This window comes from Blennius ocellaris (assembly GCF_963422515.1).
Source record: "Blennius ocellaris genome assembly, chromosome: 12".
NCBI lineage: Eukaryota > Metazoa > Chordata > Actinopteri > Blenniiformes > Blenniidae > Blennius > Blennius ocellaris.
In genome coordinates, this window is record NC_137661.1 from 9,314,987 (window position 1) to 9,330,958 (window position 15,972).

General features: G+C 37.8%; 1 protein-coding gene across 1 annotated transcript; it reads right to left on the minus strand.

The window, feature by feature from the left end:
- Nucleotides 1–3,681: 3,681 nt before the first annotated feature.
- LOC308137919 (cornifelin-like) lies at nucleotides 3,682–5,994 on the minus strand. Its single transcript, XM_080506821.1, has 4 exons — nucleotides 5,973–5,994; nucleotides 4,776–4,880; nucleotides 4,366–4,553; nucleotides 3,682–4,258 (listed from the first exon to the last, which is right to left on the minus strand). The coding sequence occupies exons 2-4, from the start codon at nucleotides 4,840–4,842 to the stop codon at nucleotides 4,037–4,039; spliced, it is 477 nt and encodes a 158-aa protein (XP_080362947.1). The 5' UTR covers nucleotides 4,843–4,880; nucleotides 5,973–5,994; the 3' UTR covers nucleotides 3,682–4,036.
- Between the last annotated feature and the right edge of the window lie 9,978 nt (nucleotides 5,995–15,972).

Here is a 15,972-nt window from a genome sequence, read left to right on the forward strand (position 1 = left end):
CCTATAGGCCTGAGGCCTCTACTAATGATAGATGGATGGATTTGGAGCCGACAGTAAAATCCAGTTATTGCAAATTAACATATTTATTAATGATCAAGATACCGAGTGTTTAGCTGATTATGTTCAGTCAAAAAATGTTAACAAATGAATTGATTCCACTCCATAGTTTAATTAGCTGTGGTTACATGAATGATATATGATTACTTCTGTACCATTGAGATCAGCCTTATGACATCGAGAGTGTAGACTTTTTTGTCTTTCTTTTTTTTATCTTGAAGTCATAATGACTCCTGGTGGGTTTGTGAAGTAACCAGGAGCTGTGTTCACAGGCATCATCATCATCACAGAAGCAGGCTGGGGACTGACAAAGACTTGAGGCTGCATGTTGATGACAGCAGGGGTTTTCTTGCGTTCCTTCAACTCCCTATGCATCTGACACCAGGAGCACCAAGAGCAGAAGCATGAAACTGCAATGTCCTTACAAAGGGAACCCTGTCGAGAGCCACACAAAACATTTACTGACTGTAATGTTAATTTATGAGCTGTTACTTTAAATAGGTAAATAGATGACAAAATTTAACATAGTTCAGTGTCTTGTACCTTGATATCATATCTGTTGCGTAGAGCAGCCCTCATTGATAAAGCTGCAGGAGGGACACACAGAGGGAGAAGAAAGTAAGCCGCAACAGCAGGACCACAAAAGTCGCAACAAGGGAGGCAGTTGTTCTCTCCAAATCTTCCTGAAACTGTGCCAGCCAGGCAAGGAGCGCACCAGAAGCCATAGCAACCTGGTAAAAATAGAGATATATTGATTAATAATAATAATCATCATTATAAAATGAAGAACATAAGACCACCTATTCATGTTCAAAAGTCAGTAGAAAGAAGTCAGATACAACTAAATATTGAGATAAAACAAAATTAATCCCATATAAAACAGTGTCTCTCGATAGTAGATTTGAACAAAAGATGATGTTTTGATTCTTACAGGTACTTGCGTCCTCAAAGCAGTCAAAGAGACCAGAGTCCCAATCAGTCAAGGGTCTTTCTGCCATTGGATTTGCTTCAGGTTGAGAAAATAAATAATTCCTCTCTGAAAATAGTGTAAAAGAAACTCAAATGTAACAGTGATAGTACAGGAAGGTTTTGAACAAGATGAGGAAGCACATTGTCCTTTATCTACATGAAACAATCTGACCAGATCAGGGAGCGCCTTGATGCAAAACCTGTTCATGAGAAACCAGGATGCCTCAGGAAACTGAAACTTTCAACCTGCAGAGCATTATATACCAGTGACATCTACCATAGGGAATAGTATAACTATATTTAGACATTTCTTTTGTATGTAAAATGCACAAATATAATAAATGATTGATAACAGCAGCAATGCTTTTATCACTAAGGATAGCAGATTTCTATGTTTTATTCACTTGCAGCAATGTTTTCATTAACATTTACAAATGCATCGCCTGTAATACAACGATTAATGAAATAATGCATCTGATAAAAGTTACTTATTGATTATTTATTTATTTGTCTTGCTTCATTCTGTTCTGCAAATGTATTTGAACGTGTTGTAAAGGTTTGTTATAATCGCGGGGATCTGTCTCTTGTGCATGAAAGCAGTGCACATTGTATAAACCAAACATATACCTGATAACACAAGACATATACCTGGTTGTCGAACAACCAATGCAGCCTCCTGTTTGTCCTGTTACTAATGGAAATGTCCTGTTTTGTTCTACATCAATGTGGCACACACACGTCACTCTGCTTGGTTCTTTTCCACCAGGGAGTAGCAGAGTTCAGGTGAACCGTGAATCAGCTGCAGAGATGTTTGATCTCAATTAAAATCATCAATAAACTGCTCTCTGTGTGTCCTTCAGTTTTTAAAAGTATTTCAATTAAAGAATTGGAAAATGTTTGTAAGGACAAGAAATTATTTCAACACTACATTATGTGCATAAACCTACAATGTTTAGGCCTTAACGAGATGGCGTTGACATTCATTCCTGTGAATCTTACATCTTTACCTTCACCCACGGAAGTTGGAAAATTAAGTTTTTGTCTGCATTTATGTATGTATGTATGCATTTGTTTGTTTTACCAAATTCTTGCAAAAACTATTCACCTGAATTGCATGACATTTCCAGGGATGTTTTGCCTTTATCGAAAGTGGGTTCCATTAAATTCAGAGAGCGATTGGGTCAAAGGTCTCGGTCATGAAAAGGTAAAAAAGAAAGTATTTTCATCATAACACAGTCAGTTTTAATTCGATTAAAGTAAAACCAATGCCACAATGTTCCATTTTCAATGACCTATCCTGGTATACCACATGATGCAGTGATGTGATTCCCCTGGTTATTGGTTTGGGATCAAATATTAGGGATGTCAATGAAATTGTAAAATGTGTGTACATCTGTATCAAACATTGAACACATGGAGCAATTCAAATGACCAATGCAAATGATGGAAGGAGTGGTATGGTGGATAAACAACATTGTAATCCATTGATTTCCATTTTGACAAATTTGGCGTTGGCCAAAGTCTTCACTCCTGCCAAGTGCCTGTTCCAGTTCATATATGTGAATGAGTTCTGTTGCTCATGCTACTTCGCAAACAATGAAGTAGCAAGTTGGAAGCAGCAGTTACTTTAATTTGGAGTTCATATTTTTAGGTCCTCCTGTTGGCCAGTTGTACACTGTCAGGCTGAATTTGGCCTGCAGGCCTTATGTTCGTCACCGCTGGTTTAGAAACTAAACTAAACTGTTTGTGCTTTATGCCACTAGAAATGCATCTTTGTGAGTACAGCTTCCAAAGAAAAAGGCTCCAAAAAAACAATTCAATAGATGCAAGTCACTTCTCTGTAAAAGGATAAGGGACTGGATGTTTGTTTTACTGGTATGTCCTCAAATGTCAATACAGTTTAATCTACTACTTTGGCTCCATTTTCACAACAGCTTTCCCTGAGCCACTGAAACACAACATTTTATACACTGACCACAATAGATAACCCCCATAATGACACACACAGAGTAAACTGCGCATATTCACACACAACGACTGCTCACATTGCTAATAAATGTCAAGGATAACCTTTGTATCCTAGAATGTGCATAGCATTCACTCACAAAAAGGCAAAAAGGTTTAAAGTTTTGGAATTTGTGATGAAATTAAAAGCAGATATTCTCCTTTTACAAGCAACATCTCTATGTAAAACTGTAGATAATTCCCTTGTCACCCCAAATCATAATCAAATGTTGTCATTGTGTTACAGCAATACCAAAGAGGAGTTTCTATCCTTCACAAAATAATTATTTTTTCTGTGGACAACATAATAATCAGACACTCCAGGATTTGGAATTTTGCGCAACTAATAATGCAATTAATGTTTTTTTCTATTTCCACATTCTGCATTCACATCGGTGCATTTATCAACCAAGATTGCAACTTAAAACAGAGAAAAACAGTTTATGAACGTTAATTTGATTGAAACAGAGTAAAATGTGTTCAGACACATGTAAATTAATAGTGGAAGTTGCAGAGAAATATGTGTTGTTTTGATTGATCGACACCGTGCTGAGAGCTCGCGCTGTGTTCACACAGATTAAATGAATGAAAGAGGCTCTTGAGTTTTGTAGTACTAAGTTTAATTAGCATTTATTTAGACATTGTCAAGGGTTCAGCACTTACATTGATGTATATTTTTAGAAGGTACATGAAAACAGTTACTTTAGAAGTCATGAGTCAGTGGCTGCACCAATGCAGCCTATAGGCCTGAGGCCTCTACTAATGATAGATGGATGGATTTGGAGCCGACAGTAAAATCCAGTTATTGCAAATTAACATATTTATTAATGATCAAGATACCGAGTGTTTAGCTGATTATGTTCAGTCAAAAAATTTTAACAAATGAATTGATTCCACTCCATAGTTTAATTAGCTGTGGTTACATGAATGATATATGATTACTTCTGTACCATTGAGATCAGCCTTATGACATTGAGAGTGTAGACCTTTTTGTCTTTCTTTTTTTTTATCTTGAAGTCATAATGACTCCTGGTGGGTTTGTGAAGTAAACAGGAGCTGGGTTCACAGGCATCACCATCACAGGAGCAGGCTGGGGACTGACAAAGACTTGAGGCTGTATGTTGATGACAGTAGGGGTTTTCTTGCGTTCCTTCAACTCCCTATGCATCTGACACCAGGAGCACCAAGAGCAGAAGCATGAAACTGCAATGTCCTTACAAAGGGAACCCTGTCGAGAGCCACACAAAACATTTACTGACTGTAATGTTTATTTACGAGCTGTTACTTTAAATAGGTAAATAGATGACAAAATTTAACATATTTCAGTGTATGTACCTTGATATCATATCTGTTGCGTAGGGCAGCCCTCATTGATAAAGCTGCAGGAGGGACACACACAGGGATACCAAAGTACACCATAATACCAGGACCACAATAGTCGCACAAAGGGAGGCAGTTGTTCTCTCCAAATCTTCCTGAAACTGTGCAAGCCAGGCAAGGAGCGCACCAGAACCCATAGCAACCTGGTAAACATAGAGATTTATTGATTAATAATAATAATAATCATCATCATCATCATCATCATAATCATACTAAAATGAAGAACATAAGACCACCTATTCATGTTCAAAAGTCAGTGGAAAGAAATCAGATACAACTAAATATTGAGATAAAACAAAATTAATCCCATATAAAACTGTCTCTCGATGGTAGATTTGAACAAAAGATGATATTTTGATTCTTACAGGTACTTGCGTCCTCAAAGCAGTCACAGAGACCAGAGTCCCAATCAGTCAAGGGTCTTTCTGCCATTGGATTCGCTTCAGGTTGAGAAAATAAACAGTTCCTCTCTGAAAATAGTGAAACAGAAACTCAAATGTAACAGTGATAGTACAGGAAGGTTTTGAACACGATAAGGAAGCATGTTTTCATTTCTTCATTTGACAATCTGACAAGATCAGGGAGCGCCTTGACGCAAAACCTGTTCATGAGAAACCAGAATGTCTCAGGAACCTGAAACTTTCAACCTGCATACCATCTTACACCAGTGACATCTACTATAGGGAATAGTACAAGTATATTTAGACATTTCTTTTGTATGTAAAATGCACAAATATAATAAACAATTGATTGTGTTTGTTTGTATAATTTTTTTGTTGTATTTTTGTTTTGTTGTTGTCTTTCAAATCAAATCAAAACAAAATGATGAAGTTAGACATAATATTTGAACAAAAACATGAATTCAGCCCATTGTCGGAGATTATTCTTCTCATCCTGACACATGTGAAAAAAGGAACATGTCCCGATATACAACAATGATAACTGCAGCGACACATGTTTTGTGCATTAAAGCACTAATTCTGCTGAATTCTCTTTAACGACATGGTTAATTGTAAAGTAAAACCTTAAACAATTTGACTGCTGACTAAGAGACTACAAACTTCCTTTATTTCTCAAAAGGATACAGTTTCTAAACATTTTTCCATGGCTGGAAAAGTCAAAACCAATACAGTTATTTAAATAATACCGTTGCCTTCCAAAAGATTGTAAGTTCAATGGCTTTCATAGGAGTTTAGCATATAGGAATTCAATGAATTATTACAATGATGTTGAAATGGCAACCTCGAGCACCATTTTGAAGGTGCTTTGTTTTGTTTACCCATTCAACACCACAAACTAGATCAGTAACTAAGAATCTATCAGATGTTAAATCAATCAGGTGGTGTTTTGGATTTTCTTCATTGTCACAACTAACATCCTCAGTTCTCCTCGAAGGATAGAATCCACTGTTCTAACAACATCATAAAAATCAAACCGAACTGTCCAACTGGTAACATATACAAATCTTTTGGAAGCTCAACCTATGTTTTCAAAGAAAAAAGAAAGGTTCAGATAGCAATGTATGTTGGTAAATCTAAATATTGGAAATGTAGAGCTCTCACCTCTGTCATCCAGTCACCTTCTTGGCCCCTGAAGAAATGAGTCAGTCCAGGGAGACAGATGGCTGAACGTCAACAATAATAACCTGAAAAACAGGAAACTTCAGATGCACTGAAATGAAAGCAAAACTGAACATGCCATGTAATATATTCATTTTCTTCATAATACCAATGCTATGTAAATGATTGTTTTATGTGTTGATGTATTTATTCTTAATTTGAGAGTAAAGCAAATTGTGTGGGACATAAGTCACAATTATAATAGCAATAATAATAATTCCCAACAAATCTGACCTGGATTTATTTGACTAATTGGCTCTTTTCATTGGCAGCATTAATGATATCAATATGACACATGTTCACAAAGTAGCTTTTGAAAATTATATCTCGGTTGCAATTTATTTTTGTGTTTGTTTTACTTCATGAAGTATTTACTGGCTTCAAATGAATATATATATTTTAAGATATGTGCAAGTTACATCAGGAAGACAGATGATTAGGAGATTAGGAGTTTCAGAAAGGAGAACATTACGGAAAACATTCCTTCTAAATTTAGAATTTTGGTAAAAACAATCACGTTATCTAAGTTTTCAATGCGGGTTTGCAACTGGGTACAATGAGGCTCATTATCTTTCTGTGGTGCTTCTTGCCTCTCCTCAAATTTCAACATACGGTCTGATGATACTTGTTCAATAGCACCAGAACAATCTAAATTCCTGTCATGATGTTAGTCTTATCCCTTCTAGACTACTGCCCAGCAAACAGGCTGTCTGAAAAACCGGCATTCATCAGCTCCACAACCTCCAGCCAAATAGTTGGGTGATCATCAGTGAGCTTCGAAGAAAAACCTGGTGAAGTAAGAAATGACAAGGACCCTTCCAGGTGCTACGCAACTCCCACATCCCCGTGAAAGTCTCAGAGGTCCTTCTGGATTCCAGCCACTGCAGAGAGACATCAACACCACGTTCTAAAAACACAGACCAGCCTTCCCTCTAAACCAACCGCAGAGTGGTTGTTTCACTGTGTTGAATGGTGTGTCATTCCACTGTATACAGAAGAAGACGACTTTCTCACATTGGTCACTAAGTCTTCAAGTGACACTCTGATGAGTTCCTGTGTCATCCCCGGAGGACGTCACCTTCCATGTTGTCCTTCACTGTATGTTTGTCACGTTGCTCACTGTTTATTTATGCCATGGAGTTAATGTAAACTCACATGCCACGTGAGTTTCACAGGTGAGCTCCATACTGACTGAGTGACTGCATTTTGCAGAATGATGGAAGGACAACGCCTCTGGCAGGTCTTCATCTTCCCAGGTCTGTGTGGCTTAAGGGGAATGGTTTGTTTTTTTGACTGTAATTTTGTTATTAGTTATTTTTTCCACTGATTTGCTCCCAATTTCACCTGTGAACCATTGATTCCCCACACCAGACTGACTCACAAGACACCATGAGGTACAAACTTCTTACCTTCTCAACTCAGAGTAGAGTGGGCACCAACTGCATCTCCTGCATTCAGGCTCAACTTTAGTTGTATATCTGGCCCATCCTTTACATCAGTGGACCCATCCATTTTTACACCATGGACTGGTTTTTAACATCGTATTTTTAATAATTTTTTGAATGTGTCACACACATTGCAAAACTCAATAAAGTGCACCATATAAAATGTGTTTATTATGCACATGATGTAAATATGATGATTACTTTATATTATGGATTTTAATTTCTGTTATTATCACATTGTTATTTACATAGCATAACACAAATTCAGTGGCACCCTTATTTTGTTTCCATCTGGTTCTGATAGGCGACAGTGAAACCTATTTATGCTGCTCGATCCATCAATGGAAGTCGTTTGAGATTCAGGATTTTGCTCAAGTACTCCTCAGCATATGGACTGCACTGATTAGGAGTCAAACCAGGATGTTCATGCGTCTTTGGCTGAGAAGTTTTGTAAGTGAAAAACAATCACCCTCTCCTTCATCACCATTATTAATGTGATCATGTCTATTTTTGTCTTTTGCAGTTGCACAGTCATTCTTTGTGTGATTACTGGTGTTGTGAATTTCACTCTATCACCTGGCTGATGGTAGGGTATCCAACAGTAATGCTTATTTTTCTGATCAATGTAAATGAGATCAGGCCTTGAACTTAGTAAGGGCCAGGGCAAAAGGATGGATGATGTTCAATGCTCTTTATGTTTTGTGTCAATGATAAACAAATAGGGACACGCAGAGCCAGACGGCTCAAAATGGACAATAAAAACCTGAAAAACCTGAACCTTCAGGCACAGAGAAACGAAAACAAAAGTGGTCAAAATACAACTTAATACATTCATTGTCTTCATAATGCCAGTGTTTATTTAATTGATTGTTTTATTTCTTGTTAGAGTGTTTTTATATATAGTTGCCATATTCATGCTTAATCTCAATCTTCTTCCTTCTGTCTTTATTTGGCAGCGTAACTCAGACGCTGTTTAACTTTGTATAAACATGTGTTCTGCCTTGGCAGGGGCACTCTGATGGAGGCTGATAAGCAAGAACACTGCAACCTTGCCTCAGCTGATGTCTCGGTAGCATCCCACACCTCCAGGGGAGACTGACATTCTCTACAAATGTCTAGCATAGCAATGTGTTTTTTTCTGTGTAAACCCTCCCATCTGTTAATCGAAAAAAAAGCGCAGGAGAATGGCAGGGAGCTCAGAGTGGGTCGGAGGTGTAACTTGGGCGCCTCCTGTTCATTCTCCTCGCGAGTAAAAAGTTACCCTTGTTGTCTTGTTCTTTCTTGCAGATTTAATAAATGTCTATAGCCTAAACCTAACATTTCTTCATGTATTTTTTTCTGGATTTGGGAGTAAAGTGAATTCTAAGCTTTGTATGTGCTGTACATATTAACAATAGGGCAAGGCAATGAATCTTGTAGGTTAATACAAATGTCCTCTTTGAGGAGGATCATGACTCATTTGTTGATTCAAACTCAGTGCAGGCTGTAATTGTTGTGAAAGGTAATGTGAAGACCTTAACTCAACCAGAAGTATTGAAATAATACACTGTGGTTTTATATGTTTAATTGCCCCCAAAATATCTAATAAATCTGAAACAATTTTATTTCTGTATCATTTAGTCAGTGAATCTGTTCTTGAAGATAATTCTAATCCTAAAAGTTGAACCTTGTTCTGCTAAAAACTATTCTCCCATGAATATCTTATTTAATTTTTCTTTAAAATGTATCATGATACCAAATTAGACATTTTTATTTTTCCTCTGAGTGGGTGGTATAAGGGTGACAACACCTAATCTGTTAAAAAACAAACAAACAGTGTGTTTACACTGCAGGAGCAGACACGCTGACAACGATGTAGTTAGTATGGCGGACCATGGGAGGGCGCTTTTGCTTGATTTTGTAATGAATCAACACAGACATTTGCAGAGAACAATATGCTCTAAACTTGAAGAAAATGGAGAGAACCCGACATCCGTATGGACTGATGACGCATCGGATGCTATCAGGGGTGAGTCTCAACTACTAAACTACAGATATGGATGATAAAACTAGAATATGGACCGCGACTAATACGCTACGGGTCGCCATGTTTGTTTACAACTGAACGAGCAGGAGGGAGGTGGAGAGATGCCCATGCGCAATAAAAGCACTCCATAGCCTCCGGCAGTCTCTGCAGGAGGGAATAACAACTGTGAAAGAATCTTTCCACCTTGGGAGACGATATAAAAACTTTGTGGATACAGTGGATCTGCACACTGGAGCCGCAAAACACGTTTAACTTTTAAAATGAGGCTAAAACACCTTGTGCGATTTCATGTATTCAGTAGTTTTCAAACAAAAACTGAATGCTATTTTGCATTTATGAAGTTTCAATTGCAATTTAGGATGATGAACATTTCATTACATTTTCAGCTGTTTTTGTACCTAATTCATTTTTCTTTTACAACATTTTCTGTTATTTTTTTTACATTCTACAGTGGAATAGAATAGAATGAATAAAACAGAAAACAATTAATTTGAGCATTTCTCCACACAGAATAAAAAAAATAAATAAAATAAAATAAAATGACAGGATAAAAAAATCAAATAAGTCATTTTGGAGGAAGTGTGCTTTCAAGCATTTGTTGAACAGACACTGCCATCTCGTGGCTTCAGAAAACAAAAAGAGTAGTTCATGAAACTTCATTTGGTTATTACTGTGGAGCGCCATGGCAACGCTCCTTGAGTTTTGAATAACATTCTGTTTTCATCAGGAAGGTCTGATGGCCAAATTTGAGGTCTCTAGGACTTACCCCCTCGGAGGCTCTTGTTTAAAATATATCACGCACAATGACAAATGGCAGACGTCCAGTCAGTATGGGTGTCAATGGCATGTTTGTAAAGCTCATTTGCTTCATATATCTACCAGACATTGCCAGTAGTAGATTGCTTGTGCAAATTTCACAAAGGTTTGAGCATGTTTAGTCAGGAATGCAGCAGTTTTAATTGTAAGGGAAGAGAAGTATAATAAAAATAAGAATAATAATTTCTTGCATTTCAATAGGGTCTCATCCAGCTCTGTTCATCAAGCTCCAATCCTAAATATAATTTATAAACATCCATATTTTCACAAATACACAAACTACTGGCTTGATGAGATGGAAATGTGAAGCTGATGTGTTGAAAAAAATATACAAAAAGGAATATGAGACCATTGAGCAGTAAGAAAGAGACAACAGAAAATGAATGAAAACAGAACATGAGGATCAGTCACATTTTCCCCACTTCCGTATGAAATGAACACACCAGATTCCTTTTTAATTTGTAAACGTTTAATTCAAAACTTCATGACACAAACGTTTGTTGCAATAGACCCCCCAAAACAGTTTTATTGTAAATTTACAATTACAATGCACAGGTACAAAGTGTTACCACAGACTGTATTGTTGTTATTTTTAAAAAATAAAATAAAATGTAGAATCAGTCATGTCCCTAAGAAAATGCTCGAATAACATGAAATAAACATGAATTGCAGAAGTGTCCCATAACATATTTATTTGTGCAAATTCTACATATCCTCCATGTACAGTCCAGATCTTACACCACTAGTTTGTCAAGTATACTGTGAATATTATTGATTGTTAGTTTGAATAGATATTATTAGAAATTGGGATCCTAATGCATTAAATTGTCATATGAAGTTCCAAATACTGTAACAAATAAAAGATCTCATAGGGATCATGCTGCCATTGCATCTCTGACTGTCTCTTTATTAAATCATTATGGAGAGTGCACAGACTCTACAGAGGGGCCACATGGACTTATCTGGTCAGGAAAATAATAACCACACTTGAGTTTTGGTATAAACCAAACACTGTATAATAACACTGTAATGCCTGGATATCTGCTTGCATATTTTTTCTTACCTTTACGTGGTTATATATTTCTGTACACTGTATCAATGTTACTTTAACTTATTTTTTCATTTTCTTTTTGACTTGACAATGTGAGGGTCTTTGTTCACCATGTTATGTTCTTTCTGTGTAATATGAGGCCGTTTTCTTTTTCTTTTTCTACAATGCTTTTCTTGTATAAATTGAAAAGATAATAAAGATATATGTTTGGCTCCCTTGAGTGATTCTGTCGTCAGCGACACAAGAACGTCACTTGGTGTCATTTGAAATGACCTACTACATCAACTAACTAGCCAAAGTTGGTTTATGAACTACGCTACATTACACTTGAGTATTTTTAGTGTAACAAAAAAGATCAAGAGAGTAAAAATTACTGATAGAAAGGCAGAGAAAATGATTGTAATAAGCCATATTATGATGCCGGTTCCAGGATGGCAAATATATTATTATGGTCACCTGGTAAATTCATTGAAAGAAAATAAAATCAGAAATACATTAATAAACCAGAGGTGAGGTTCAACGCATTACAACCACAGGCTGTGTGCTGATATGAGCTGGGTACCCATTGAAATTGGCAGGAGGTACATTGACATGAGGAGACTGTACATTGATGATAATAGGGGCTTTTCTTCGCTCTTTTAGCTCTCGATGCAACTGACACCAAGCGCAATAGGGACAGAAACAGGAAACTGCAATGTCCTTACAAAGTGAGCCCTGCAGGGAAGGGAAGCAAATAGAAAGCGATGACTGACTCACTGGTTCGTACACGACAACATTCTTTTGTTGGTCAACATCCAGTGCAACTCACCTTGATGTTGTATCGGTTTCGCATGGCAGCCCTCAACGACAAGACGGCAGGAGGGGCGATCAGAGGTATTCCAAAGACAGCAAGTATTCCGGGAGAAAATATGTCGCATAAAGGGAGACATCTGTTCTCTCCGAATTTACTAGACACTGTGCAGGCCAAGCATGGGCAGCACCAGAATCCATAACAGCCTATCAAGTAGACAAAGGCAAAGAGAGGAGTGATGTACCTTTTTGAAAAAGATTATACCATTGTATAAAGTAAAAAAAAACAACTAAAAATAACTAAAACAAAAGTGTTATTCTTACATGTGCTGGCATCTTCAAAGCAGTCACAGATGCCAGAATTCCAGTTAGTCAGGGGTCTGTCCACCATTGTATAAACTTGATCACCGATAACTGAGAATTATGCTGTAAAATCAGTTCACAAATTTCACAATTTACCATTGAAATGAACAGAGCAGAAAAGTACAACATTACAGGGGACATTTGCCACAGTCGACGATCGAATGATATTTTGGATTTTCTTTTGGGACAAAACCATCAAATGATAAAACAGGAAGCTTGTTGTTGTTGTTGTTGTTAATCTTACATTTTTCACTCGTAGCATGTTTTTACCAGTTACAATATTTTGAAATGAGGGAAACTCAGAGAGCTGAATTAACACACACACACACACACACACACACACACACACACACACACACACACACACACACACACACACACACACACACACACACACACACACACACACACACACACACACACACACACACACACACACACACACACACACACACATAGTATTTTTACTAATATTTATTGATTTATTTTTGTTTCGGGAGGCCCATTCCTTAGTGTGAAACTACTTCTGCGCACATGGCCTTAAACCAAGTCAAAATTTATCACCTTAAATTTTCACGAAATTTGACAGTAAACTGACTGATGGCAAACATTCAATTTTTTTTTCTAAAGATAAAAGATGAAAAGATAAAAGATAAAGATGTGAAACTCGATTTTTCTTACCTTCTGTATGTAGACACCTTGTCAACACGTCAGCTGATTTCATGGAATGAGTTCTCAGTCATCAAGTGTGGCTTCTTTTGAGTATCATTGAGCTAAACACATTTAAGAACTTGACAAACCTGAAATGGGCAGTCCCTCAAGTGAGATGACTCTTGCATGCTCCCTGGAAAACATGACTGAAGGTACCGTGTCACCACTGTATTTGGTGACAATCATCTATCATCAATCATCTTTAAATTGGCTGTGCATAAGAAAACATGGGCTCATCTCACAAGTTTCAATGATGCTATTAAACAAACCTGGAAAACTACATAACCTGTGAAAGACTAGAGATGCTGTTCAAAAATATAAAAGCAACGTGTATTTTGCGTCCATGTTTCTCGAGGTGAACTCAAAGATCTCAGACGTTTTACTTATGCATACAAAAGGCCTACTCCTCTCAAATATAGTTCACGAATGTGGAAATCTGCGTTAGTGAGCAGTTAATGTTCTAGTTCCTGCTAATATCCAGCAACTTTCTACAGCCACTGCAGAGGAATGAGGCACAGTCATCCCACAGTTCATAATCAATAACCTGATCAAGGTGTTGTGAAGAAGATGTGTTGAACTGGTGTGAGACAAATGGTGGCCAGACCAGATACTGACCCACTTTCTGACCCCTTCTGGACCCCTGGGATATTAAGATCCTGTATAATCAGCATCTCGACATGCCAACCTGTGAGGTTGCTCTGGGCAAAGGAGGAGGTTGACAAACACAGATTTAGACACAATTATGAACAATATTTGGGATAAATCGGTGTTTTGTGTCGAAAGAAAAAGACTTAGATATTTGAGTTCAGCTCATGTTTTTATTCTTGTTCAGTGTAGAAACTTCACACTTGCACACCACTGGAGTTGATGCGCATCAAGTCTTGGCAAGGCACAAGAGAATTCAGGGAAAAACCAACAGGTCATCTGTCAGAAATAATAGATAGGAGAGTTGGATACCTTGAGCATTGTGGTGTAAATAAAAACTACAAGGAGACTATGCAATCTGGACAGATCCACACAGGTACATTGGTATATTTATGGCAATTCATTACCTCATTGCTTGGACATCAGGGTTTCTGTCATTTAGTACATGTAGGTTTTGATACGAGGAAGTAAAACAGCTGTGTCATACCGACAACAGAAGCCAGTGATTGGAGGTTATAATTAATAAGCAGACACGCCTGATAAATTATGGAGTTTGCATTGACGTGTCAAGGAACAGGTTGATTTAATGTGCAAGGACTGAGCTAGCAGGTGATCTCATTTGTTGTTTTGCTTTATTCTCTTGTAATGTTTCACTGGAAATCCCCCTACAAGGTATTTCCCCACCTTAGATAGATAGATAGATAGACAGACAGACAGACAGACAGACAGACAGACAGACAGACAGACAGACAGACAGACAGACAGACAGACAGTTTGTCATCAAATATACAGACGGGTAGGGGCGGAGCCAGTAATACCACTGATGACTAATTAGGGGAGTGTGTGCAGTATTGCTTTGTGGTAACCAGAGAAACAAACAACAACAACAACAACAACAACAACAACAACAAGTCATTGGAAGACTGTGGGACGCCACCATGCAGTCCACTAATCATCCACTCAAATTTGAAATGCTAGAGACACAAATGCTTATTTGAAAAGTTTGTTTTTAACCTGTTTCATCAATGTTTGGGTTTGAAACCTTGTACCACATCAAAACAACAACTTGCACTACCCTCTGCTGTATGGAGGGATGACCAAACCAAGCTTCAATGAAGCTTCATCAACTATTCACTTTATTTTCTGACTCCACCAGATGGCAGTCTTGGCTTGAAGCAAGAGTCTGAAACAGTTCGAGCTTTTCCTGTAGCCCGTTTCGAATTCGCTTACCCCAATCCACTCTGGTTGCTATTGGGGATGTGCAATCCAACATTATATCATACATGAAATACCTGAGTTACATCTAAAGGCTCCTCAAGATTGTGTGATTTTTAACAATCTTATAAGTTCACAGCTAGCCACACTGTACAACACGAATCTCATAAACTTTAGGCCACAACATGACGTTTTCTGTGTGGAGATCGCAGGTTGCAAGACCATGATAACAGCCGTCCTTGAACCGGTCACACCTGCACTGTAGGACTACTACGGTGGCCCTGAAGTGCCAACCACAACCAATTTGTTGTTGTGTTTAGTGATTTGTTGTTGTGGTTTGCACTTCAGGGCCACCATAGGACTACAGATTTAGAGCCAAGACCAACGATATCGCCACCAGTCGTTCACCTTGGATGGCCAAATATTGCAGTCTGTTGTGGCCTATAAACGATGGTTTCAAATGGTATTTTTGTCCCTGGTGACTTTTTATTTTTTCCATCTGAATTGAAGTACATAAGACTTTACACATTCTAATAATGATAACTCTTGCTTAATTGTGTATACGTTTCTTGTCACATAGCAGGAATATCATGGGTTTGAGATCTCACTGGGCGTTTCTGTGTAGAGTTTGCGTGTTCTTGGGTTTGACTGTTTTCTCTCGGTAACCTAGTTTCCTCACATGATGCAAAAACATGCATTAATGACTGTGCTAGAGAGGTGATTAAGTCCCGGATGTGAATCAGGTGTGCTGCATCACCTCTCTGCCTATAAAGGAGGAGCTACTGGGCTCACAGGTGGGAGTGAACACACACTCAGAGAGGAGCCTGAATGAGGCAGTGGTGTCTTGGGCGTGTGTCTATTTTGGTGTTTGGTTAGATTGAT

Coding starts and splice junctions, on each gene's coding strand:
- LOC308137919 (XM_080506821.1), bottom strand. CDS start 4,842: ATGGCAGAAAGACCCTTGACTGATTGGGACTCTGGTCTCTGTGACTGC. Junction 4,554..4,775: donor CTTTGAGGACGCAAGTACCT/GTAAGAATCAAA, acceptor TATGTTTACCAG/GTTGCTATGGGTTCTGGTGC. Junction 4,259..4,365: donor GCAACAGATATGATATCAAG/GTACATACACTG, acceptor GGCTCTCGACAG/GGTTCCCTTTGTAAGGACAT.